The 27,502-nt window shown below is 42.2% G+C and overlaps 1 protein-coding gene and 1 non-coding gene across 2 annotated transcripts in view; one reads left to right on the top strand and one right to left on the bottom strand.

Annotated features, from left to right (window-relative positions):
- DNAAF9 (dynein axonemal assembly factor 9) overlaps window positions 1-27,502 on the top strand; it is a 167,585-nt gene that overhangs the window by 76,779 nt on the left and 63,304 nt on the right. The window contains exons 16-22 of the mRNA XM_043969556.1: window positions 377-422; window positions 4,401-4,512; window positions 5,632-5,702; window positions 10,112-10,162; window positions 11,457-11,544; window positions 17,914-18,017; window positions 25,016-25,162. Coding sequence (XP_043825491.1) covers window positions 377-422; window positions 4,401-4,512; window positions 5,632-5,702; window positions 10,112-10,162; window positions 11,457-11,544; window positions 17,914-18,017; window positions 25,016-25,162 — 619 coding nt within the window. The remainder of the gene's footprint in view (window positions 1-376; window positions 423-4,400; window positions 4,513-5,631; window positions 5,703-10,111; window positions 10,163-11,456; window positions 11,545-17,913; window positions 18,018-25,015; window positions 25,163-27,502) is intronic.
- LOC122733172 lies at window positions 2,990-3,115 on the bottom strand. The gene has a single exon (XR_006353763.1). It is a non-coding gene; the product is annotated as a U6atac minor spliceosomal RNA (small nuclear RNA).

The raw sequence follows: 27,502 nt of genomic DNA, 5'->3' as shown, positions 1-27,502 counted from the left end.
AGCACCAACCCTGGATTCAGGAGGACCTGAGTTTAAATCCGGCCTCAAGACACTTGACACTTACTAGCTATGTGACCCTGGGCAAGTCACTTAACCCTCATTGCCCCGCAAAAAAAAAAAAATCAATAAAAAGGAATATATGCTTTCTACTGAGAGTTTCCTTCCCTCTAAAATTGGGAAAATGTTAATTTCTCTACATGCTTTTGATGAAAATTCTGCCTACTTCCTTCTAGCTGCCAAGTTGTTTAAGTGGCTCCCTGGAAGAAATCATACTTCCATGTGGAAATGGCTGATTTAGGAGCATAGTGGGAATAGTGTGAATTTCAGCATCAAATTCCCCACTTTGGGCTTTTTGTTCTTTTCTCCCCTTCTCCAGAATTGTGCCTCTGGACAATGAAGACAGCTTATACTCTGTTAAAACGGTAAGCAGAGCTGTGACGAATGACCATCTCACAGTAATCTCCAGGCAGGCACCTACGGTTCCTGAATGGGCTCCTAGGATTTATTGTAGGAAAACCCCCAGACCAGAGTGAGGTCACATTCCATGGATTAGAGGGTCTTCAGACTTTTGAGGGATGCAGGAAAGGGATTTGAAGAGAGGGAAAAGTGCCTTGGCTGGCCCTACCTGCATGATATGTTAGTCAATTTGTTCAGGCAGCTGAGCTCAGAGGCTACTTAGAGATTTGGGGTTGAAAACCTCATGGTGATTGAACTATCCAGGAATTTTAGTCTCAACATCTTAGAAATGTGACCTCTTTGCTAGTTCTTTTTCTGTGAGAACTATGATGAATCATCAGTAGTGGGATGTTCAGACACATTAAGAAGCTGGTGGGAGGTAAGGCAAATTCCTGAAATAGGAAAAATCAAGGATGGTTCTCCTCTCCTGGAAAAATCATTTGGATGAAGCTCCTCCCCGCCTTCCAGATAATTAGTCTTCAGGGTTTCTCCCTATGAGGTTTAGGAGCCTGTGACATGTTCTTACAAGTATTATCCCTATGGCTAGGGATGGTTGGCCCAGTGTTTTAGAACATGGTGCTTACTGGGCTAAGGACAGGACTTGTGGGCTAAATTAAATTGACTGTTTCATGACCAAAGAATGAACTCTAACTTTAGTTGATTGTTGTCCAAATCTGTACCCTTGTATACAAAGAGAAACAAGTGAGCAAGTGTAGATGATTCAGTGCAAAGCCATCCTCACCAGTGGAAAAAAACAAGTCAAAGCACCACATGGAATCTGAGTGGTAAGGAGTCTTGGAGGTCATCTGACCTCCTGCAACAAGTGGTCATGTGGCCTCTGCTGAAAAGTGATAGGGAGCCCATTGTGAGCACAGCTCAGTTCACTTTGAGACTGGTATCATAATTAAGAAGCTTTTCTTTAGTTGAGCCCAAATCTTCCCTTCCACAACCTCTGCCCATGCTTTCTAGCTCTGCCTCAGAGACTGAGTAGAATAAGTGTGATCCTGGATCTGTGGGTATCTGAGGAGAGCTGTCATGCCCATCCCACCTTTGTCTTCTCTGGGCTGAATAACCTGGTCCCTTCGGTTGATTGACAAATGGCATGTATGTCGTGGCATTTTTCTAAAAGGCTACATGCTAAGAAGGCAGAGCAAGTGCTTATACATTTGATATCAGTAATATATCCTATATTGGTATTGAGTTCCTATACTGTTGATGTTTTCTGTTCCTTTGAAACTGTCTCAATCCTTTGGTTTCATAATTAAAAAACTCGATAACCCTAGATGTTGGTGTGCTCTTAAAAGTTTAAATAAGTCCAGTCCCCAGACTCCTCAGTCAATGTGCCTACTTAGAAGTAGCAAATCAAAAGGATTTTAGAAAGAGGGTATTGTGGGTTTTTTTTTTTTTTTGGTGAGGCAATTGGGGTTAAGTGACTTGCCCAAGGTCACACAGCTAGTAAGTGTTAAATGTCTGAGGCCGGATTTGAACTCAGGTCCTCCTGACTCCAGGGCCGGTGCTCTATCCACTGCACCACCTAGCTGCCCCGAAAGAGGGTATTATTTTGTTTGCCACCTTCCCCTTTTTTTATTTCAAGCTATTCTTCTAGGCCCAGGTACTCAATAAATACCACCTCTTTCAGAAAGCCTTCCCTGACTACTCTAGCCCTCACTGATCTCTTTTGATTGAAATTCCTAGTTAGCTTTAATGGTTCATCTAAAAAAGATCTCGGAAATATAGAGGAATACAAACTCAACAGAAATGATCAGTCTGACAAGCTATTAAGGAGGTCACGTTATCCTCTACCTTGTTCAGACTACATCTGGGATATTGTATTCAGTCCCATTTGTCATTGACGAGCCAAAATGCAGTTCATGGCACATGAGCCTGAAGAAGTGAAGGCATGGAAGGGAAAATGATGGATGCCTTCATCCATCTGAGGGGTGTCATGTGGAAGAGACATTGAACCAGGACCAGTGCGGGGAAGTTGCAAAGAAACAGATTTAAACTAGAAGTGAGGAAGAACTTCCTAACACTTAGAGCTCTCTGAGGAGGAATAGATTGCTTGAGAAGTTGTGGGTTGCCCCTCACTAGAAGTCTTGAAGATTGGATGACCACAGATTGGGAATGTTGTAGAGAAGATTGATGTTCATGTGTGAGTTGGATTAGATAGCCTTTGAACTCTGAGGTTCTCTGGTTTGGTCCCACTGATGTGGAAACCAGGAGGGTGACAGTTTCTATTACTGTCAACGGTGTCCTTGCAGAATACACGATCCAAGGGGTTATGTAGGCTTTGTCAAGTACTTTGGGTTCTTTAAAACAAATTGCAGGGGCAGCTGGGTGGTGCAGTGGATAGAGCACCAGCCCTGAAGTCAGGAGGACCTGAGTTCAAATCCGACCTCAGACACTTAACACTTGCTAGCTGTGTGACCCTAGGCAAGTCACTTAACCCCAATTGCCTCATCAAAAAAAAAAAAGTCTAAAACGAATTGCAGATAAACCTTATCCCTTTGTAGCCTTCAATCCTTTTTTTTTTTTAAACATGGTTAGATGCCACAGAGTAGGTGGCAATGCCTTAACCATATATGTGTTGTCAAGGCCACTAGGACCTCTTCCATCCTTATCAAGGGGAGTGCTAACCTTCTCTCCTTTCATACAACACTGTAGCTTTCAATCCTTAACCAATTGAAATAGACACATCTGCTTCTAAGAAGAAAGAACTAACCATTGTTTCCTGCTGTCCGCCTGTCTATACTCCATTGAAGAGAAGTATAGCATAAATGAAATCAGTGGTTCCTTTGGACATCACTCCCCTTCCTCCTTCAGAGTTGAAGGCCTCATGGAGGACAGGGATTTTAGGCTCCAAACTTAACTCTAACATCCTATGGCTAACTAGACTGGAAATTGTCATTCCTTATGCAGTGGGGTTTTTTGTTTGTTTTTTTTTTTGTTGTTGTTGTTGTTTTTAACCCATTTCTGGGTTGGTTTTCTTTTGAGAGGAAGGGTGTGGTAGTTAAGGGAGAGGCACTGGCCCATTATCTCATTCCTCATTATCGGATTTCCATATCCACACAGGGCTCAGTCACAAATTATTTTGCCTTTCTTCTCCTGCCAGATTTCTCCACCACATTATTCTTATTCATCTCCTTTGGTTTTCAGCTAATAAATTAGCTCTTTCTTTCTAGACTTTGGGGAACTGACTGCTTCTGGGTTGCCCTGATTTTATTTTAAGCCTCCCAAGGCTTCTGAGTTTAACTCGAACAAACATTTTCTGAGCATCTTCTATGCTAAGCACTATGGCTTGATGACAAGAGAGATGCAAAAGCTGGATAAAGTACTTAGCTCCCCTGCCTTGCCTTTCTGTCACATATACAAATTATTTTGATACCAAATACCATACACTTAGAGGCTGTACCCTTACATGCATTCATACAGGCTGAGTTCTCTACCAGGCTAAGGAGTTTGGCATTTGTTTAGTTGGCAGAGAGCCACTGAAGGGTCTTGGGCAGAATAGGGACATACCTGTATCTATACATGAAGAAGATAAGTCCAGCAGTTCCATGAAAGATGAATTAGAGGTGACAAAGACTAGAAATATAGGCAGAACTGCTGGGAAGCTATTGCAGTAGTCTAGTAATTGCCAAGTAAAAAAGTATTTATTCTGTGAGATTTTTTTCCCCCACCTCTTATATTTATTTTCATTCAAATAAAGATGTGAAAAACTCTGTTCTTAAAATTCAGGAGGTCTGAATTTGAGTCCAGTTTTCCAAAATTTTATAACTACATGATCATGGGCAATTCACTTAACCCCTCTGGCCTCAGTTTCCTTCTCTGTAAAATGGGAATAAGATTTGCTCTACACATCTCACAAGGTTAGTTAGTCTCTTCTTAAAGACTTTGGATTATTTCTTTAACAGTGTTGAGTTTATTGGGTTTATTCATTGCAGGCCTCCATGAGTGTATATGACATCCCTGACTTGACAGGAGGAAAAGAATGCTTGGGGTCCATAGTCTTCTCGGAATCATTTTTGACATCTCAGATCCTTATTAAAGAAAAGGGTAAGTGTTTCATCAAAGTCTGCTGAAACTGCAAGTGCAGAGGGAAGTGGACATTTCTAGACAGGATCATCATGTTGGCTTGTTTTATCTAACTCTGTAATGGGGAAGGAGATGTCGCTGGAATTTGATATCAATGTTAACAAAGGATCAATAAACTTTCTTTAAAAAATAAGGACAAAAAACCCAAAAACCAAAAAAGGGGGGGCAGCTAGGTGGCATAGTGGATAAAGTGGATAAAGTACATAAAGTACCGGCCCTGGATTCAGGAGGACCTGAGTTCAAATCTGGCCCCAGACACTTGACACTAGCTGTGTGACCCTGGGCAAGTCACTTAATCCTCATTACCCCGCAAAACAAAACAAAACAAAACAAAAAAATAAGGACTAACTCCCAATCTTGTTCATTTATCTACATGCTTCCTTTAGTGGTAAAAACAAAACAAAATAAAACCAGTTCTTGCAACTTTATTTTATTTTATTTTATTTTATTTAAATGGTATTTTATTTTTTCCAAATACAAGTAAAAATAATTTGGAACATTTTTTACAAGATTTTGAGTTGCAAATTATTTCTCCCCTCCATCCTCCCTCCCCAAGATGGCAAGCAATCTGATATAGGTTATACGTGTACAACTATGTAAACATTTCCACATTAGTCGTGTTGTAAAAGAAGAAACAGAACAAAAGGGAAAAGCCACAAAAAACAACCCCCCCCAAAAAAAGTGAAAATAGTATGCCTCGATCTGCATTCAGATTCCACAGTTCTTTTTTCTGGATGTGGAGAACATTTAACATCATGACTTCTTTGGAATTGTCTTGGATCGTTGTATTGCTGAGAAGAACTAAATATATCACAGCTGATCATCACACAATGTTGCTTTGTACAGTGTTCTGCTGGTTCTGCTCATTTCACTCAGCATCAGAGGAGCTTCATTTTTAATTTTTTTATCTTATTTTTTTTGGAACTTTATTTTTAAAGGACACCAAAGTCCTTGTGCTCCTGAAGATGGGGAGGAGGTGATCTTTGTGATCCTAAGTAGAGCAGGGAGGATTTAGAGGGTTGGGGGCGGCAGTGGGAAGTGTAGTATTAAGTAACTCATATTTCTTTGGTCTCCCTGCAGATGGCATTGTTACTGAAGAAACCAGCTACATGATTCTGACTGCGCCCATCAGGAGATTCTGCTCTTGGCTGGTCAGTATTACTTAAGTTAAGGATGATCTAAATTGGAAATATGATTTAAGCAGTGTAGAGCATCAAAGGGACGCCTCCTCTTTTTGGCAAGTGTCAGACTGTCATCCTCAATTAATTGCTCTAGAGGTTGAACTTGAGGAAACCTCCTACTTGATAAATGGTTAAACTTGGTTATGCATTTTCTCCGTAGAGATTCTCGGGAAACTGATAGGGAGGTCAGGGAAGTGTTTAGTGCCTGTTTTCACCAAACAAGGCTTATCAGAATATTTGTGGTACATCTAAATGCTTCTTGAAAGCTGGAAGCAACCCAGCAAGCATCTGATGCCTCAGCCTGGTTGGAACTCTCCCAGTCACAACCTGCTCCAGAGGCATCTGCTATGGGGTCCTGGGATCACTGACTTAGGGCTCAGAGCCCTTCTAGTTCAATCTCTTGTTTGACTAGGTTGCACAGTGAGGCTGAGTTAGTGAGCGACTCATCCACAGCCATAACTAAGTGTCCGAGGCAGAAATTGAAATTGGATCTTCCTGACTCCATGCTGTAGGGCCACCTAGTAGCTGCTGACAACAAAAGGAAGGTAGAGTCAAGGAGGAAAGCTCTCCTGTCTTGCTGAGTGTTCTAAACTAATGGCCAGTAGGCCTAGAGATTCAAAAGCATGGATTTCTTGAGCATTTCTTAGAGCTTCAGGCCTTCTCCAAACTCAGTTAGCAGTTGTGCTGTGGTGACAAGAGCCCTGCATTTGGAGGCAAGTGGCCTGCTGCCTACTGGGGAACACCCTGTACCTTTCACAGCCTTGGTTTCCTCAAATAAGAGAGTTGGACTAAGGGATTCCAAAGCCCCTCCTAGCTCTAGATGCTGGTATTTTATTTGAAAGTGTGACTTTTAAGAATGATTTGTGTTTTTTAAATTGATTCAGACATGGTGCCACACTTAAATCCTGTGTTTTGGATTGTACAAGGCATCTCAGAGATCTTAGTGACCTTTTATGTGACAAGGGCTTAAGATGCCATGTGTCACTACTACATTGGCTGTAAAGCTAAGTCAGCCCTTGTAATATGAATTCCTAATTTTGAACACATTTTTATCTTATTCTTGCAATGAAAGAACTCTTGCAGTGAATGTATTCATATTTTCTGATTTCTGATGAGGAAAAGAGCTATGAAGGTTTTCAAAATAATGAGGATCTTGAGAAGTCATTATCTTGTCTTCAGGTGGCCTCCAACCACATGCATCTTCCCTTTAAAGATCTTTAGGGAGAGTTCCTCATCTTCTGAGGAACTCACTTGCTGAATTGAGCAACCTCTCTATTGAGATTACTATCCACCACCCCTTAGAGTTCTGCTGGACAGGACAGAGGGGCATGGTGGGAGCAGCTCAGCTTTTCCACAGAGTACACTACTGTGGACATTCACACATCCCCATTTCTGTACACACAGACTCTACCATGCCTTCCCCCCCCGCCCGCCACCATGCCTTTACACCAACATATTAAACATCTGCACAAAGGCCCCACAAGCCATATTTTCTCCCCCCTTCTGTCTCTCTGGGTCTTTATCTCTCTGTCTCCCTCTTCTCTATCATTACTTCTTTTTCTTCAGGGAAATGTTTACTATGTTGACTCAGAAACACTTGGGGGGAGAGTAGGGAGGGTAGGTGTGGTCAGTGGCATCAGGACTTCAGGGTTTTGTCTCCTCCCTTGTTGCATCCTGTGATTGTAGCCAAGAGTATGGGGATGGAATTTGGTGTGTATTATGGGGGGGGGGAAGGGTCATCCCAGAACCAGTCCCAGATGTGGAAACTTGTAGGGCAAACCTATTGTTGGGTTTCCCCTTTGATAGGATTTCCCCCATGCCTGGTTGCAAATGCTGTACCAGCTGTGAACAGGGCAGACTTTCTTGACCAGGACAAGTTCGTAGCCTGACTCCCTTGGTGGGTGTGCATGCAGATGGTGACCAACATGCATCATTTAGCTCATGACTAGAAAACACCTGATGAGTTCTGCTACACTTAGCATTTTTGCTTCTCTCCAGCTTGGAATCAGGAAAGAATTTAGAACCTGAGAGCCATTCTGCTGCCACTCTACTTACCTTTCCCCCCTTACAAAACAGATACACAAAGTCCTGTGTGACAGAGTGGCTGCCCTGAAACTTCAGGGTAGGGAATCCTCTACCTAGCTCTGACACTTATGCACATAGATGTGTCTCTAGAAAGAAGGTTGCTTCCTGGGACTTTTGATACAAAGCTGATTGACCTCAGGCCCCAGAGTTAGAGAATGTCTAACAAGAAAGGCTCCTGGTAAGTGAAGTGTAAAGCCAGAGACAGACTATGGGGCTTAAATCAGGAGAGACCTTGCTTTGTGCCTAGGCTTTAATGCTTCATTTTGGGTGACCCCAGGCAAATCACTTCCCCTCTCCAGCCCATAATTTCCAAATCTATAAGTAAGAGAAGATAATACCTACACTAACAATCTCATAAGATCAGGGCACTTCCCAAATCTCAAAGGGCCACAGATTTAAAAGGGATAGGCGTGGGGGACTGTTAGCAAGGAGTAGAGGAGCAGTTAAGGGGCACTGTAGGGGAATTAGAAAGCATTGGGTCTGAGAAATAGAATGAAAATCCCAGCTCTTACCTTGGTGGAGACACTTCACCTCTGTGGCCCCTCAGGTTCCTTTTCTGCAAAATTAGGGCGTTCCGTTTGATCACTAATGTCCTGGAAAGCTCTGAATTTGTGATCCTTTGACCTCACTAATTTGAGCCAAATGGAGGAAGATTGGGTTGAAATTTAAAGAAAGTCTGAACTACACAATAACAGTTTTATTAATGATCAGCATAGAAGAGTTTGAATTTAAAGTTTTAAATGAATCTCTTTTCTCAGCCTTCGCCTCCTCTTTCCCTGGTGCTAACTAATCCCAATTTTTAATATTTTCCCCAAGGCCTTAGTTTCTGGTGCTTACTTAACTGTTCTTTTTCTTGAGCCTTGCTGTGTTCTCCAGGTCCCTTTTAACTTGAGGATACCAGAACTGTATTCTGTACCCATTTGAATGTTGTGTGTATCCTTAAAGTCTGGGGATTTTTACCCTGGGATTCATGAAATCGTTTTTTAAATTTTATAACTGTATTTCATTATAATTGGTTTCCTTTGTGATGTCATTTAAGAACATTTTCTTAGAAGGGGTCCTTAGGTTTCACCAGACTTGATGAAGAGAACCATGACATCAAAAGGGTTAGGAGCCCCCATCTTGGACTATGGACTATGATCACTAATTTATCAATTCTGATGCCCAGAGTGAATTTATTTGGAATCTGCCGTGTTTTTGAAGAGATACACATTAAGAAAACCCTCTGTGTGGGATCTCCCCCAATAGGGATTGGGTCAAAATTGAAGTGGCTTAGATTCATGAAGATGTGGCTGCCCTGACTCTTATGTATTCAAACAGGTCATTCCAGAGTCAGTTTCTTTATCTGTTTCCATGGTCCTGGCATGGTAGGAGCAACAAGTGGTACTATTCACTACAATTAACGTGTTTAAAGAATTTCAGGTTTGAATGAGAAGAAAAAACACTGAAATATCTAAGGGTCTCCTTGACCCTCAAAAGATGTTTTGTTTTTTTTTTAAGTGCTTCTCTTCTTCTTCTTCTTCTTCTTCTTTTTTTTTTGGCAGGGCATTGGGGGTTAAGTGACTCGCCCAGGGTCACACAGCTAGTAAATGTCTGAGGCTGGGTTTGAACTCAGGTACTCCAGAATCCAAGGCTGGTGCCTTACCCACTGCGCCACCTAGCTGCCCCCAAGTGCTTCTCTTCTTGTTAAGACTAAGCATCGGGGCAGCTAGGTGGCACGGTGGATAAAGCACCAGTCCTGGATTCAGGAGGACCTGAGTTCAAATCTGGATTCAGACACTTGACACTTATTAGCTATGTGACCCTGGGCAAGTCACTTAACCCTCATTGCCCCACCCAAAAAAAAAAGCCACAAAATTTCCCTTTGAGCACCTAGTTGTTCATTTGATTTAAAAGTTCTCATTTGAAAAAGTGCATTGCCCCAAATGTGCAATTGTGGGTGCCCAGGGAACCCAAGGGAAGAGGGGGAGTTCCCAAGCCCTGGGTTGAGAATGTTCCAGGAAAAATTGTTGTCATGCAGGGGTTCTTTGGATTCCTTTTTCTCTTGTCCTAGACCCTTTGGGCAGTCTGGTGAAAACTAGGGACCCTTTCTCAGAAAATGTTCTTAAATGCACAAAATAAATTATGTAGGGTTACAAAGGAAACTGGTTAGACTGGCATACAGCTATCAAAATATTTCTAAAACAAATTCATGGAACCCAGGTTAAGAAGCTCTGCTCTCAAGGCAGGTGAACATCCTCACAAGTCTAGTTGTGAAATCATAAATATCAAAGTTGGCATTCTTTTGGATACAGGTGGAAGATAATGAAGTGAAATTGTCTGAGAAAGCCCAACTCATAATGAAGGTGAGTAATGTTTGTATTCTAAATAGTAACATACTTAGGTCTCCAAATTAGCCGCTAGCCAAAGGAAAATTCCAATAATTGGTCCAAATGTCCAAATGATTAAATCTGCAAGATTTCTAAATTATTCTCCTGTACAGTCAGACTGAGAGCAGCTGGGAAGTGATTGCTTATCTTCAGTTCCTGCTTAGATGCCCTTTTCCCCTTCCAGAGAGGTCCAGAAACGATCATTAAGGGTAGAAAAACAATGAAAATCCTTTCTGCTTCTTAAGTCTCAAAGGGCACAGTGAAAACTGGCCTAAGCAGCAGTTGAAGGATCTGGGAGCTAAGCAACATCAGGGGTTCTATAGATCAACAAAAAATGTATGGTTTTTACAACCAGGAAACCCAGCTGCCTTCTCCCCTCCTTTTTCAGTACATTCATCTCCAGATGTTTGGGTATGGTACCCCTTAGTAATGGCAACACACGTCTTATCCTTTCAATGTCAATCAGCCACTGTGTGTCTGACCTTGTTTGAAGCTCAAGGCCTTGGCACCAAGGGCATTTGATGCTGAGTGTGCTGAGTGAGTGACCCCAGGGATCATTTCCTGTCTTGGCAGGGAGTGGAGACAGACCTGAGGACTGGAGGGGTTGGATTTCCTTTTTCCTTTAATCCTCGGTCCCTTGCCCTGGAGTATGGAATGAACATTTTGCAGGGGTTATATTTTTCATTCAAGGCTCCAGAGCACCTCCTACTCCCATCTAAGTAATTCTTTGCTCTATTACTTGGGCATACTTTAGTAGCTATTCCAACTGGGCCTTTTGGGAACTTTAGAACCATTCAAGTCAGGTCCTGTGAGGACATCCCTGCTGGATGGCTGCCATGTGCCCTCCCTAGACAGAAGTCTTTCTCCCCTTCCTAGTTCTGTTCCCAAGGCCCTCAAAGACATACTACACAATTCTACAGAAAGTAGAGTAGGTCAACTAAATATGGAGGCCCACCCAACTTCCTCCTAAGCAAAGGCTCTCTCTCAGTTGGTGGTTCCTGCAGGATAAGCCTTCCTAGAAGATGACGGCTCCTTAGTTTGAGCAGGCCTGGCTTGCTCTGTCCTTCTACTCTCGAGTATCCTAGGTGGCTTCTGAGTACAAGTAAGGTTAGCATTGGGATGCTGTGCTGCTTGGCCCGGGAATGGGGGGAGTGACCTGGAGGCCATTTTATAACCTGCCAGACATGGAAGTCACCTAGGGAAACTTGACTTAGTGGGGTTTTCAACTGTAATTCTCCTGAGTGCTATTTCTTTTCTTTTTAAAACTTAGGAGGATGAGTCTTTCTTGGGTACCCTCTTGACAGGAGGAGATAAAGCATATATTTATTCCAGCAATGAGCAGGCCTGGCCAGAGGAAGGTAAGCAGTGCCTCTCCTAGTGGAGACTCTTGGGGTTCCATTTCTTGCAGGTGATATTTACAGGTATGCTGAGAATGATTCCTAGTAACTTACACGCAGGTAGGGTTTTCTCATTCCAAAAGCATTTCCAGAGACATTCCCTATAAGGCAGGCAGAAATTATCATCTCTGTTGTGCAGACAAGGAAACTGAAGCTTTCAAAAGTAGATGCTTTTTCTCAGTTCAAACTGTAGTAAATGATAGATGTGGATGGACCTCACACCTTCTGGGGCTAAATCCTGTCATCAGAAAGCAAGCTCTCTTTCAAAGCGGATGAAGTGGGGAAAAGAAGTTCTCTCACTTGGGTAGACTCTGCTTAGGGACCAACACTGACTTCCTCTTCGGAACATGAGCCCTAACATGAATCGCCGACCTTTTCAACGTCACTTTTTTATATAAATTGCCTTTTCCTCCAAGGCCCAAAATGAAATGGCTTCCCTTGGATTGCAGAAAATCTAGTTCCTTTGCCAAATCGCATGGTTTTTCCTAAAAAAGGTAGGACCATTCTGGGCAGTTTCAGCAATTTCTTCTACTTCCTTTTGAAAGTATTCTATCTGGCAACGAATGTCCTTCATTAAAGCTGTCTGACCTCTCTTTGCTGACCTAGTTCATCTTTTCTCTTTCCTGGAAAAGGAAAGGCAAAAAAGATATGCTCATTTAAGATGCCTTTTAAAAGTCTCCAACAATAATGGAGTTTGCTCCCTGGTCCATGGAAGAGCTTGCTATCTTTTGGCCATAGCACAAAGTTGAACCTACCTTAGATAGCAGGATCTAAGCCAGGATCCTGGGGTAAAGGAATATAGTCTTCGAATGTAATGACAGGCTATAAATAGTAGGTTATAGGCATAACACAGATGCTGTTGTGCAATTGCATGGAAGAGCCAATTATAATATTTAGGAAGGAGATTTGCCAAGGGAAGTGTGCACCTCGTTAGCAAAGAGCCGTGTTAGAAAAATAGTTGCTATTGTGTCGTATTGCATTCTCCAACAAGGTTTGGTCCCTTCTGCAGTCCCTGCATAGGCCTGAGGGAAGGTGACCAGGGCTATCCAGGACCTTCTGTTTTGCATTTCTAAGAAGTTGGTTTTCTGCCTTGTTCTGATTCCCCAGGCCTCCTTGGTTACCCATGTGTGGGTCAGGGCCCCCCACTTTCACAGGTTTGATTTGGAGGCCACCAGCCAGGGCTCTGGGACAGATCTGTATGGTGTGCATTCACATGGCTACCTGTGGCATAAGCATATTGGCATAGTCCTAATGAGCCCTCTCTAAGGTACTGCCCTCGTTGCATGGGACAAGGGGATGTCCAAGGTGCCCTGGCCAAGAATAGAGGCTCTCAAACCGAGGATTCCCCAACATGGCACACGGGTTGTTGGGGGAGGCCTGCCTACTGATGTCAGAAGAGAACTTTCCCTCTCAATCCCTCTATCCCTCAGCAGATAATTAAGCTTTAGAGGTTCAGAGGTCAGCTGCAGGCTGAGGTGGCCTGACCCTTAATGTCTCTTTACCATTTTTGGATCCCCTCAAGCTCTTCTTCAGTGTTGACAACATCTGAGACAGACCCACCAGCACGATACTCCCCCCCCAAACCCCCAGGCCCTGCTTGTGCCCAGTGAACCATCAGAAGATGCCAAACACCACATTTAGTCTGGGGCCCACAGCTCCTCATCATGGCCTGCCAGTGATTTACTTCTCTTGCCCTATCCCCTCATACCCGTGAACTTTATACTACAGTGATACCGAAATATTCTTCACAACACACTGGGCAACCAGAAGGTGCAGTGCATGGAGCAAGGGCCTAGAGGCAAGAGAACCCCAGCATAGCCTCAGATATTTCCTAGCTGGATGACCCTGAGCCATTCACTGAACCTCTGTCCATCTCAAGTTTCCGTCTTTAAATGAAGAAAGTAACAGCACCTGCCTCCCAGAATTGTTGTGAGGATCCAAGCAGAGAGTAATTGTGAAGCACTTAGCACAGTGTCTAGCACATAGTAGGAGCTCTGTAAAAGTGAGTTGTTTTTGTCATTACCCCACTGCCTTTGCTCACACTTTCCCTCATCTCTGCCTTTTGAAATCATCTCCAGCTCTCAGAGCTCAGCTTCGATGTCCTCCATTAAACTTTCCCTTATGGCTCTCAGCCAGGAATGATCTTATTTCTCCTCTGAATTCCCAAAGCACTTAGTTTGTAGCTCTCTAATTTATGATGTGATACTTTGTATTATATTAATTTATGTACACAACAGCTACTCTACTAGGTTCTAAGCGCCTTAGGGAAGGGACTGGGCTACTGTTGGATTGGATTTATTTTTTTCATTAATGTTTTATTGATGCCTTTTCTTTTTACATCATAGTCATTTCCGAACAAATCCTTACCCCTAACCCCAACCAGGAAGCCTTCCCTTATAACAAAGGAAAACAACTTATCAAAACCAAGTGCAGCAACTATAGCCAGTGATAGATGCAATAATTTGCACCCACGGGGGGACTGTTTTATGTACCTCTCCCTCCCTGCACCTGATGTAGGTCCTTCTGCAAAAGCATTCAGGAAATAGGTTTGCTCTTATCTTTTGGCAGAGGGCATCCAATTCCAATCCTAATTGACAGGAAAACCCTCCATTTGGGCTAATTTGGCTCATTGGGAATTCAGTGGTTATATCTAGTCCAGCCCTCTTTTTGCAGCTAGAAAAACTGAGGCACATAGCGATGGAGTGACTTGCCAGGTAAAAAGTGGCAGAACGGGGATCTTCTCAGTGTGGAGGCCTCAGTCCTGTTGGGAGCCTGTGTGCCCCCTCCTTGTCTTTCACTCCCCCATTCCCATGCGTCAACTCTTTTACGCAAGAGGACTTCCCACATAGGCTGTGCTCATCAGCTCTCTGTACCCATACAGACTGCTCTTTAGTGGGAAGGTATGACTAAGAAACTTTGAGAGGAAATTCTCTGGCTACAATGTTGCCAAAGTTTCCCAAATACTCTGTTTCTCATAGTGTAAACTCCCTTGGGCACACAGCAAGCTTTCCTATGGTCTCTTCACATAAGCTGAATTGATGAAGGCTCTCTATTAAATGAGGTTATGTCCATAAAGCACTTTGTAAACTATAAAGCTCTGTGCAAATAGCACCTGCTGTTATCGTTTACATCTATTAAGTAATTATATCAGTGAGGAAAACCCAAAGTGTTTGTTGGAGCTTGGAGCCGCACTGTTCTGTTCCTCGCCTTCCCTTCCATTGGTCCCTTAGAATCAGAGAACTGATGGGAGAAGCCAATTTCTTCCCACTTTGATCCCTGGGTGTCCAACAGTCAGGAAGGGATCTTCCTTCCCAGGTCAGTTCAACAGGCATTTATTTATTCTATGCCTACCATGAGCATGGGGGGAGTCATAAAAACAAAAACAACTACCCTCAGTGAGCTATGTCCTACTGAGGGGCAGCACGCATACAAGCATAATTCAAGGCAAATTGAGGAGGGAGACAGTCCTGAAAACTGGTGGAGAAGGGGGCAAGGATGGCTTCAGGAAGGAAGAAAAGGGTTCTGAAAGGCAAGATCGGAGCTCTCCAGACCAGGAGTGACAGAACAGCTTCCTGGACAGCTCTATCCAGATATCATGATTAATCCCTGAGCCCAAAGTCATTAGCCTGGCTCTGAAAACTAACTACCAAGCAGTCACTGAGCACCTGCTGTGCAGGCCCTGCCGTTCAGAAATCCCTTTCCACTGTCACCAGTCCCTGCCATCTGGCTCACTGGTTCTTAGATGTGTGCTCATACATGTGTATTCTCTGATGTCCATCTGCCTCAGCCTCTGTTTATCTCTTGTTTAATTCTTACCTTGTAAGATGTGTGGGCGGTGCCTGGAGAGCTCATCATTTATCATCCCACTAGGCCTTCAGTAAATATGTGCTTAGTTGTGCTGGATGCAGTAGAGTGAGAGCCACTTGGCCCTGGGCCCTACTCTTAGGGAGCTGACAGGCCAAGGCAGACACTCATTAGAGTCTGTGAGAAAAGGAAATACTGACCATTTAAGGGTTTGTGTTTTCATTAAGTAAACATAAGGTCATTGAGGCAGGTATGGGGCAGAGATCCCAAGTCTTGTCCTGAAACTTCAACTTCCCTTCCTCATTAATCCATTCTTGCAAATCTGAGGCCTCGAGGGCAAGGACTCCTTAATTAGGATTCCCCTTGTTATAAATATACTTGTTCTCTCATGCACCTGGAATCCCTTTTGTCATTTTTAAAGACGGAACCATGGATCATCAAAAAGCCCTTCAGGTGTGCATTGAATGGAAGCCTAGGTGTCATGCTTATCAAATTGTAGATGATACAAAGACATGGGGGAGAGAGATGATGATAAGTTGAATGACCAAATTGGAATCCAAAAAGTTGCTCAACTTTGGGACTGTGGCCAAATCTAATTAGCCAGCTAGAAGGAATAGATCTTGAAAATGTGGAATCCAACAGTTAGACTCAAGAACTTACACCCAGGTACAGGATGGGGAAAATGTGGCTAGATAACAATTTATATAGGAAAAAAAACTAGGGGGATTTTGTTTGACTTTAAGCTCCAATATACACTAATAAATGATGTATACCACTTCACATACATTACTTCATTTTGAATCATAGATTTTGAGCTGAAAGAGGTTTTAGGGATCATTTGTTTCTCATTATAGACACATGAATGATTTAAGTACAATGGAGAAAATGTCAGGCCTGGAGTCAGGAAGACTTGTCTTCCTGAGTTCAAATTTGGCTTCAGACCCTTATTAGCTATGTTACCCTGGGCAAGTCACTTAACCCTTTTTGTCTCAGTTGCCTCATCTACAAAATGAGCTAGAGAAGGAGATGGCAAACCACTCTAGTATCTTTGCCAAGAAAACCCCAAATGGGATCATGAAGAGTCAGACACAACTGCAAATGCTATATTTCTTTGTGTGGGCCTCCAAATGGTCCAGGAGCTGGTGTCAGCTTAGTGTTTTCAGGAACTTGAGGAACTTAGAATCATCCATCCACTTTGAAATTAAGCAAATAGCTCTTGAGTGTAGGAATAGTTGTACAGTTACATGGTTATTCTCAGGGATATACCACCACTACCACCACCATACCTGGGCCCAAGACTCATTGAAGTTTTCATCAATCACTTGGCAGTTTTAGAAATTCTTTTTATTATCATGAAGTTCATAAACATTAACAAATGTGAACATTTCTCTAAACTAAGAAGAGGACTTTGTATACATGAAACTGTGAATCTTTTGTTACTTACAACTTGTTATTAAACCACTCGACATCTTCCTGGTATTTCTTCCTCATTGCCAGTGAAGCCTTGAAGGCTTCACTGGCATGACCCCATGACTCTATGGATGTTGGGGATCTTGAGTTTTCCTATCAGAGCTCTAATTCTGGCCCTTCTTGCTGTTCCTGAGAATGCCACTACTGATATTAGCTCTTGGATCTCTGAGTATCTGCAGAGCTCTACTGATTTATTTACCCCACCCCCTCCTTTAATGGCTGTTCTCTCACTTGACCCTGTCACCTGGGCTTGGGCTCACTTCATCCCTTCTGGAGCTAGGGCTCCAAAGTGACACACCCATTATCCATATCCATGTGCACAAATCCAGTCTGACCAGAAGTTCACAAAGTGATAACCATAAAGTCTAGACCAAAATTCTGGCCCAAGGAGACCCCTATAAGTAAGGACAATTTCTCTTCCCCTTGTACTGTGGAATGAAAATATCTTCCTGTTTCGTGATCAATGTTATTCTATTCTGTTGTACTGTCTGTCTCTTTGGTTGTAAGGTTTGAGAAGACAGGAGCCATGAAAGTTCACCCATTTTATGGGATGCAATATAGCACCATATGCAAATTGTGACTTTAAATACACGCTTGAAGCTGATGAGACTAAAGTGCTTCATTATCTAATGAGATAATATTTGAAAAGTGCTTATCACATAGTGGGTACTTAATAAATTCTTGCTCTTTCCATCTTGGGGTTGCCCTACTAACTGAGATGTCATGAAATAGTAGAAAGAACTTTATATTTGTCAGCAGAAGACTTGGGTTTGAGTTCTGAGGCCCCCATTGATACCTGTGTGACTCACAATGTCTCTGAGCCTTAGTTTTCTCATCTGTGAAATGAGGTTAATAATCTCTATCCTGCCTTTTCCTCAGGGTTGTTGAGGAGTTCAGTTGAGAAAGTGGATTGAGGTTTTGCAAACTCTAAAGCTGTAAGTGAAGTATAGTTCATGTTAAAGAGAATACTCATCACAGAACTAGGTCTGAGTCAGCAGCATTGAGTGTCCTGAGATGTGCCAAAACCATCTCTAATGGGTTCTCTCTTTCTTTCAGGAAAATTTTATTTCTTTTCAGATGGCCTTTTGTTTTCCCACCGTCATTATGGAAGTATTACCATCTCTAAGAATCACATGAATTCCATCTGCTTCTATGATGGGGTAAGTGTTTCACTAGTACCAGGCCTGCATTTTCCTTATTTTTATTGTATCATTTCTTTTTATATCACCTGCAGGATAAAAATAAGCGGTTTTAAGAAGAAAGAATCCATGCTATCAAGGATTATTTGAAAAAATGCTTCACATTACTAATTAGAGAAATGCAAATTCCACCAATCTAAGCTTCCACCTCACAGTCATCAGATTAGCAAAAGTGACCCAAGGGGGCAGCTAGATGGCGCAGTGGTTAAAGCACTGGCCCTGGATTCAGGAGTACCTGAGTTCAAATCCAGCCTCAGACACTTAACACTTACTAGCTGTGTGGCCCTGGGCAAGTCACTTAACCCCCATTGCCCCGCAAAAAAAAAAAAAAAAAAGTGACCCAAAAAAGGAAATTGACAATTTATAGGAGGGGTTGCAGGAAAACTGGTACACTAATATGTCGTTGATGGAGCCATGAATTAGTCTAGCCATCCTGTAAAGTAATTTAGGGTTAGACTCAAAGAAGTTACCTAAGTGATATATTTTGATCCAGTGATGCCACTCACTAGTAGTTCTGAACCTCCAAACGTATCAAAGAAAGAGGAAAAGGACCCATTAGTACAAAAAATATTAAAAGCAGTTCCTTTTGTGTTCCAAATTTAGTCCAATTAAGATACGACTATACAAATTATGGTATATAATAGCTAGTATTTCTATAGTGCTTGAAGGTATTTAAAATGTTTTACAAATATTATCTCATTTGATCCTCACAATCCTACAGGGTAGGTGCTATTATTATTCCCATTTAACATAGGAGGAAATTTAAATAAACAGAGGTCAAATGATTTGTCCAAGGTCACACAGATAGTAAGTGTCCGAGGCCAGATTTGAACTTGGGTCTTCCTAACATGCCTTCAAATTCAACACTCCATCTACTGTATCATGTAGATGCCCTGTATGTGGTTGTATTCAAATATGGTACCAAAAGAAATAACACAAGGTACAGTTTCAGGGAAGTCTGGGAAGACTTATATGAACTGATGCAGAGTGAACTAAGAAACAATTTATATAATAAGAACAGTGGAAAGACAAACAGCTTTGAAAAAACTCTGATAAATGTAGTGACTGACCATTCTGAAAGATTGTTGAAAAATATTCCTGACTTTCTGGTAGAGAAATGATGAACTCAAGGTGCATAGTAAGATGTAGGTTTGGGGGCATGGCCAATATGGGTGTTTGTTCTGGTTGGCTATGCATATCTGATACAAGGGGTTTGCTTTTCTTCTAATTTCTCTAGGGGATATTGTGGGGTGAGAGTGGTCAGCAATGGGTCTATAGAAAATTGGGGTGGGAAGAGAAGCTCATCACTGAGGCATTTTTAAAATTCATGGGATAAAACAAACTAGAATAGCTTTAAAAATAATACATTGAATTTATTATGCTGAAAAAGAAAAGATGGTCAAGATATGGCTTTGCAGCTTCATTTAGATCCTTTTCTTCTCTTCTACTTTATGTCTAGAAATGTTCCTCTTATTTGGTCTTCGTTAAGCACAGAATTCAAAAAAGAAACGGTAGCTCTCTGCAAAGGGGATGGAGACAGATAAATGACATGTTTTGGAAGAAGATTTTTCCATGCCCTTGTAAACTATAGGAGAATGATACGGGGCAGCTAGGTGGCACAGTGGATAGAGCACCGGCCCTGGAGTCAGGAGTACCTGAGTTCAAGTCCAGCCTCAGACACTTAACACTAGCTGTGTGACCCCGGGCAAGTCACTTAACCCCAATTGCCTCACTAAAAAAAAAAAAAAAGAGAATGATACTATAAGGAAGAGTATAGAAACATTTCTCTTTGGGAAAGAATTCTAAAGTTAAAGTTTTATAAACAATTGGGAGGGGCTTTAGAAATGATAGAAAAAACAGTTATTAAACACTTAATACATGCAAAGCATGGTGCTAAGTGCTAAGGACATAAATAGAAAAGCAGGGCCACTCTCTGCCCTCAAGGAGCTCACATTCTAATGGGAGGGACAACACACATAGAAGTTTCAGCTACAAGTCCTGTGGAAAGGTTGCATGGTTCTTAGGGATATGCAGTAAAGCAAATGGTAGTGCATCTTCTTTAATGTTGTTTCCACTGATAAAATCATATCACTTTATTATTTTGAACTATTTGACAGTTCTAATGGTTTTAGTGTCAAGAACTTTGTTTTGGGTCTTCAATAGCTATGGTTGCTGAGGAAGCTGGGACTTTCACAAGGTTGCATCTCCATAAGGGTTACATCTCTATTTGATGGCTGTAGGTGCAGGCATAGAAGTAAGATCTGTGCTCTGGGAGCCACTGCCTTTTCACAGAGCTCTTGGGCTTACCTGTGCTTTTGTGGCAATTAGTCAGTAGTTGGCAGTAGTGTCAAAGGAGGTAGACCCTTTCCCTTCAGGGATTGCCCCTCTTCAACGATGGTGTAGGGTACAGGATGGAAGTAGGGTTGTTGGTCTTGAGGGATACTGGTTTACTCAAGACTCTTGACTTTGGTGTCTTAAGATGTTTCCATTGAGGGGCAGCTAGATGGCGCAGTGGCTAGAGCACCGGCCCTGGAGTCAGGAGTACCTGAGTTCAAATCCGGCCTCAGACACTTAACACTTACTAGCTGTGTGACCTTGGGCAAGTCACTTAACCCCAATTGCCTCACTAAAAAAAAAAAAAAAAAAAGATGTTTCCATTGGATCTGCATGGGGGTGTTAGTCAAGACGGTGGTGGGGATGATAGTGGTGGTTTAACTCACTTGACACATGCTACCTCCTCTTTTTACCTGAAGGTACCTTGCTCGCCCTTGAGTGACAAGTAATATTCATATAATTATTTTTTTCTCAGTGAATATACTAGATAGTAGAATGTTTTGCTGGGTATAAGGCTAGAACAAAGGGACATACAAAACATTTCTACTCTCTGAGAACTGTCAGAAAATATTTAAAGCCTTTGGTCATGAATCTTATAGGGGACCAACATTGATTTCCAGAAGAGGTTATCACTTCCCACTCAAAACTAACTACTATCTTATGTCATAGATGGACTAGCTGAAGGTAGAATGCTAAGGGGGTCCATGGTGATGTGAAGGGCAACTCCAAAGGAGACACTTTATCTTTGCCTCTGATCCAGTATAAAACTCATCTGGGCACCTGTCCTCGGTCTAACTGGACTGATCCCTGGGAGCCTGGGTTACTGGGTAGAGAGTCTTAAGTACTCAAGCTTCTGTTTTTCCCCTCCCTCTGCTGACGCACGGAAGGTTATTCTATTGGCTAGTGTTCACATGCCCTCTAAGGAGTCTGATCATGGTTACTTCCCTTCCCTGTTGGTGTCAGAGAGGGAAGTTGAGTACTTGGGCTCTCTGAGTAATCTCCATTACCAGAGCAATCTCCATATAGTAGTGATATTTGGTTGACCGAAACCAGAGTTTGACGTGAGTTCACGATGTTCTTAGGGAGCCTATCAGTATGGTGCAGGACACTGTATCTGATGAAGGCCGGATAAGCCAACTTCCCATTGGCACTATCATCAGGGAAGCTGTCCCAGTGGGAGGCAGAACAGATGCCTATCCATTTACCCCTGGAGGAGCTCACACTCAATGCACTTCTGTCCCTGCAGCCTCAGCCACTTAATGTAGTAAGCAAATAATGGCTAGGATGCAACAAATATTTCAACCCAAATACCAGAAAAAAAACAAAACCAACAAGAGACTCTCCTTATCTTTGTTCCCTTTCTCCTCAATGCTACATTGACTGAACCTTTGTAATTCAGGAGCTATTTTAATACTGACCTTCCTTTAATTGTTTCATTCCAGAGACTCTCTTTTCATGCAACTGTGGCTTTTTGTGATATCCAGCTATCAGCCTTGAGACTGTGCCAGATATTTGTTAAAAGCCTAAAGTCAAGTTTTATTGTTTCTTAACAGTTCGGGACAAGCCACAGTGAAGGAAAAAGGGCAAGAGGTGAAGGAGGGTGATTCGGACAAGGCTGTGGGCAGCTTTGCCATGTGATGGCAACCTCATGGCACAGAAAAGAGGAACTCTTTGGTCCTCCTGCAGACTAGCTTTCTGAAAGGAAGGGTGAAGACCCAGTCAGTGACATGCTTGGGTGTGAGTTTTTAATGAGAACAAAACAGATTTACTGTCCTGGACTGTCTGAAAAGGGTATGTGGCTACAGTTGCTGGGAAGGCATTTTTGATCAAAAGGTTAGATATCAACCACAGTGATGCCTGCCTTTCTTTAAACATTAGTGACAGACCTGCTGTCTCCCTTCCATAAGTCCCTTCCTCAACCTGGAGCTATTTTCATCTTCTCCACTTCTCTGGATTGTAATCTCCATCAGTTTTGCTCCCTGCTGTGTGAAACAGGACTCCCATTGATTAGTTCTAATCAGCCTTGAGCAGCTTTGTCCCCTTTTAGTGCTCTAACATTTGGTGAACAAGACTGTACCCTTCCCGAGAATTTAGGCTTATTTCTTGCTGATGATTGGGCAAATTCCTCTTTTGGGAAAGCTGTTGCATTTGATAAAAATCTAGGGCTCTTGCTGTGTTCTGTCTTGGACTTCAAATGATACATTTTTCTGGGGATTAGATGGATGTGACTTCTTTCCTTAGTGAATCTTTATTAATTCCCAAACGTGTATAATTTGTTAAAAGAGAATTATTTGTATTAGGCCAATTTTAATAACATATTACTAATACTGAATTTTAACCAGTATTTACAGAAAAAGAAAAAAGTGCCTTAATAGACCCATAGACCTACAGCCTATCTTTTTTTTTGGGGGGGAGAGGGCTATTGTTAGGTCTCTATTAATGAGAATTGTTCTAATTCTGTGTGTGGTTGGGTTGAGGCTATAGTCTATTAGAAAGGGGACCATGTCCTAAGAAATACCTGACTTCTGAAGTGACTTCGCATAATAGCTATTAGGGTGACACTGACCTCAAAGAGTCAGGTTATGTCCTCTTTTGCTATAGAGGAAGTCCCTAAGTGAAGCTGACTCCTAACAGCTGTCCCAGATGTGTGTTTGGAACTTAACTTAGGCCCCTTGATGTGCCTGGCACCAAAGCTGGGAGACTGGTCCCTCCTTCTGTGGGTACAAGGCTCTTCCTCTGAGGAGCTAGAATAGGGAGACACCTATGAGGTGTGATATAATGGACGTCAGGAACAAAAATCTGTCCTCTAAGCACCTGTCAGGTTTCCTGACATTTGATCATTATGAAGATGCATTCCTTAGGTCTAGAAGGCTTGTCAGAGCTTCAGAGTCTCCCATTAGAGTTTAGCTATGTCTAAAAGGTATCATACTTTAATATCAGCTAATACATGAGCAAGGATTAATTAGTTGATCATATTGCTTTTCAACTATGCCAACTATCTGAGAACAGGACCTTGCCAGAATGAGGCCCAGGTGGGGCAAGGAAATGAGAGAAGTTGGTAATGAAAGGGGGGAAATGAAGACAAGCTTCACCTGCTTGAGAGAAATGCCTGTAGGAACTCTGACTAGCACTCTACTTTCACAAGGTAGAGGAGGGGAGTGGCTTTCTCTGGAAAGTAGAGTTTTGGACATCCCATATGGAAATGCGAGACTCCTCTCTAATTTTCTCTTAGTCCTGTGGGGGAGATAGGGGAAGAAGAAAGGCAGACAGAAATATTGTCACATCTGGAGGAGCAAAACACTAACTGCTGAGACTGTGAAAGTGGCTAACTTTGCCACTATTCTTCCTTTCCTTTGGGAGTCACTGATTTATTTGAGAATACCTGGGACTCTGGCAGGTCTGATGTGGCAGTCAGGTGATATAGTGGATAGCACAATGGACCAGGAGGCAGGAAGACTGATGTTCAAAAACTGCTAGCTGGGTGACCCTGGGCAAGTCACTTAACTTGCCTCTGCTTCAATTTCTTTATCTGTAAAATGAGGATAATAATAAAACCTGCCTTCCTGGGTTATTGGAGGGTCAAATGAGATAGCATGTCTAAGGTTCTTTGCAAACCTTAAAGAGCTGTGTAAATGCCAACTACTCCAAATATTCTCCATTCCTGAACCATAACAAATTCGGAGCTGTCATTACTCTTCCCCTCTGCCCTACTTCCTAATAGCTAATCAGTTGTCTAGTCTTATTTTTTCCTAACCCCAGCACTATTTCTCACATCTGTGCCCTCCTCACCACATCCTCTATAACTGTCCTAGTTTAGACCTTACCTTTTCTTGCTTCAGCTGTTATGATGGTATATTAGCAGATCTTCATGCCTTTAGCCTGTCCCCTTCCCTCTGCCTATATTTGACACCTCTGCTCAATTAATCCCATTGCTCTGATCATCTCACTTCTCTTTATGTAGACACCTTCAGTGACTCCCTAAACTATTAAATAAATATAAATTCCTTATCCTGGTATGGAAACCTTCTATAATCTGGTTGTAACCTGCCTTTCCAAAAACTGACTTCATACTACTCTCCTTCACATGCTCTCTATTCCAGCCAAACTGCACTCTTTTCTCTCTGTCTCCTGACAATCTGCCATCTTAAATTTCTATGCCTTAAATCATCCCATCTCCCTACAACCATCTCTGTACTGATGTCACTCTCCTCAAGGACTAATCCAGATGTCGCTTCTTCCATACAGTCCCCCATAATTGAAAGTGAACTTTCTCTCCTGAAATTTTCTTATATCACTTCATCTAGAACCTCTCCTTTGTATCCATCACACTCTACCTTGTATTATACTCATTCTTATAATGTCTCACCCACCTAATAGACTGTAAACTCTTTGAGGACAGGCACTGCATTGTTTCTCACCTTTGTGAGAAGGCATTCCATTCAATACCTTGAACATAGCAGATGCTTAATAAATATCGAATAGAAGAAATGAAAATGGACAAATGATTGTGGTTATTGGTTTCTATATCGGCTGTATGGATAATGGGTAGCACATATGTCAATGGAAACATTTTCTTTTTCAGAAGTGCTTTTAGTAAATGAAATCTTCTTTTCTTTTCTTTTTAGGACTCCACCAGTGTTGTTGCTGTCTTATTGATAGAGTTCAAAAGTTCCTTGCTTCCTTATCTTCCAGTTGAATTCCACACACCAAGCAACTTTCTGATGATTGCCTTTTTCCCCAAATCCAAGATATACCAAGCATTCTATGCAGAGGTAACACCAGTTTATTTCAGGATTTCTTTAAAGAAAGAAATGTTTGGGGGCAAAACATAAGCACATAGTAGGTGCTTAATTAAATTTTTTTGTATTATAAAACTACTGTTGTTTTATTTCAAGCAATTAAAAAGTGAATGGGAAACAGAATGATGATTGTTAGGGAAAACAGCAATGATATTGGAAGAGCTACATGGATTCTTCATGAAGCAGTAGCACTGAGAATGGTAAAAGGCCTTATATTGACTATCACTGACCTTTGGTGAGACCTCATTGAAGGAGCTACCAAAATGGGGTAACAACTCCAGTCCTCAGAAACCTAGAAGCAAAGCTTGGACTGATGTTACCTGGGGTCTCTAAACCACTGGCTGAGAAAAGGAGGGAAGCACAAGGGACAAGACAGTTTGAGCTATTTGATAAGAAAATGGCCACCATTACATGGAAGAGGGTCATTGGGATTAAGCCAACTTGCAGTGCTTCCCCATTGAGTTAGATCTGGGGGATGTGAGGCTTAAGAGTCTAAAAGAGTCAATAATTGAGGGGGTTGGGGTTTCTATGAAGATTCTCACCCAGTCCATGATTTTATTTCTTCTTTTTAAGAGCCACCCTTTGTTTTTTCAGACCCTGGGTTTGGACCCATCTTAGGTGTCTGGTTGCACTAAAAGCTCTCTTTCATGATCCAAGAAAAATCATTCTTTGTGGTCCTGCCATGATGTTTGGCTCCTTAGTCTAGATGTTAGGTGCCTTTGACCCTAACTAGTAGAATCTTTGACCCAGGTTTCTAGACTGCACAAGCACTTGCAGCCTCTAATCACCAGTTCCTTTCTTCCCTGCAGTATGAGAGGCACGATTCTGCACCTGACTCTCCTAATCTTTTGTGTGAGAAAAATCTTCTTCATTTTTGTAGATATCCCTAGCTCCTAGTGATTACTTATTTATTAACTCCCTTGTTAATAGCCTGTAGTGTCTACTGGAATTCTTATTTGTGGTCTATTCTAGTTAGTTCATTCCAGTTTTAGAAAACAGACAATATCCTCATTGATGTTTGAGTATGGTACTTCCTGTCTGTTTGACTAGTTTCATGGCTAGTTGTCTCCTTTTCCCTGACAGGGAGGACCCCAAAGCTGTACCAGGGCTGCTAGAAAGAAAGACTTTGAAAAGGGCTTAGGGAAAAGGTTTCAACATCTTCTCTCCTAGTTGTCTGTTTCCTAGTTTTTTCAGTGTAGCTCGTTGTCTATTGGTCTGGGCTTATCTTTCTTCTCCTGCCCTCTGTCCAACTCACTCTATGATATGACTTTTTTTTATCTGTGCTTTCTTTCCCATATAAATATTTTATTACTTTCCAGCTACATGCAGAGATAGTCCTCAACATCCGCTCTTACAAGATCTCCTATTTCAAACTTTTCTCCCTCCCTCCCTTCCTTCCCCCACTCCCCAAGACAGCAAGTAATCTGATATAGGCTATATATGTACAATATGATATGACTTTTCTGACAATTCCTGAGAGGATGACCTGAGGTTGGGCTTCTTTCAGGTAGGAGCCCTTGGTGAAGATGGAAGTCTAGGGGTACTTCCTCTGCCGAGTTTCTTAATGGTGAAAGTGGCTTGGCAAAGAATTTTTGTCATGTCAATTAAGTTACTGATCATGGAGGGGGAAAAAATTCAGTATGGGTAATGGTAATTTCCTATGTCCAGAGACCTCCCCAACAATCAAGGCAGGGTGATGTTCATTTCAAGGAGTCCCACCTCCAAGAACATTATAAAGATATACTAGGGCTGGGAATCAGCTCACTGGACAGCCACAGTGCCCACTGAGGAGGTAAAGGTTCCCTTCTGTGAGATTTTTTTGAAAAGAGAAAAAACAAAGAGGAAAAGGACTTGAAAGGTCTTGAACTTGAATCTGTTTCAGGAAAAAAGAAGGTCAATTTGCTTCCTCCTCAGGCATGATGTTTGAGGTAGATAAGATGTGACAGACTGAGCTCAACACCTTTCTGAGAAACTTGCATGTATGCGTTCTAATTCAACAAGAATATGTTTAATATGAATTAGCACCTGCCCCTCCTGTACTGAATACTGGAGGCAAAAAGAAAAAAACAACAAAAAATCCTGCCCTCAAGGCACTTACAATCTATTGGGGTGGGGAAAACCTGGGGGCTCAACATATAAACTGCTAAACACTAATTTGACACACTAATTTGAGAGGGGATTAGGAAAGACAGTTTTAATGCCTGCCTGCTGGTCGGCCCAACTGAAGGGTGGCACCAAACCAGCTCTTCCTCAAAGTTTTGGTGCTAGGAACAGAGCTTTGAGAAAGGTGTCTCCTCGGTCACACGAGAAAGC

This window comes from Dromiciops gliroides, chromosome 6 (assembly GCF_019393635.1).
Source record: "Dromiciops gliroides isolate mDroGli1 chromosome 6, mDroGli1.pri, whole genome shotgun sequence".
Lineage (NCBI taxonomy): Eukaryota > Metazoa > Chordata > Mammalia > Microbiotheria > Microbiotheriidae > Dromiciops > Dromiciops gliroides.
Note: the sequence above shows the minus strand (reverse complement) of the source record. Positions and strands in the feature narration are given on the sequence as shown.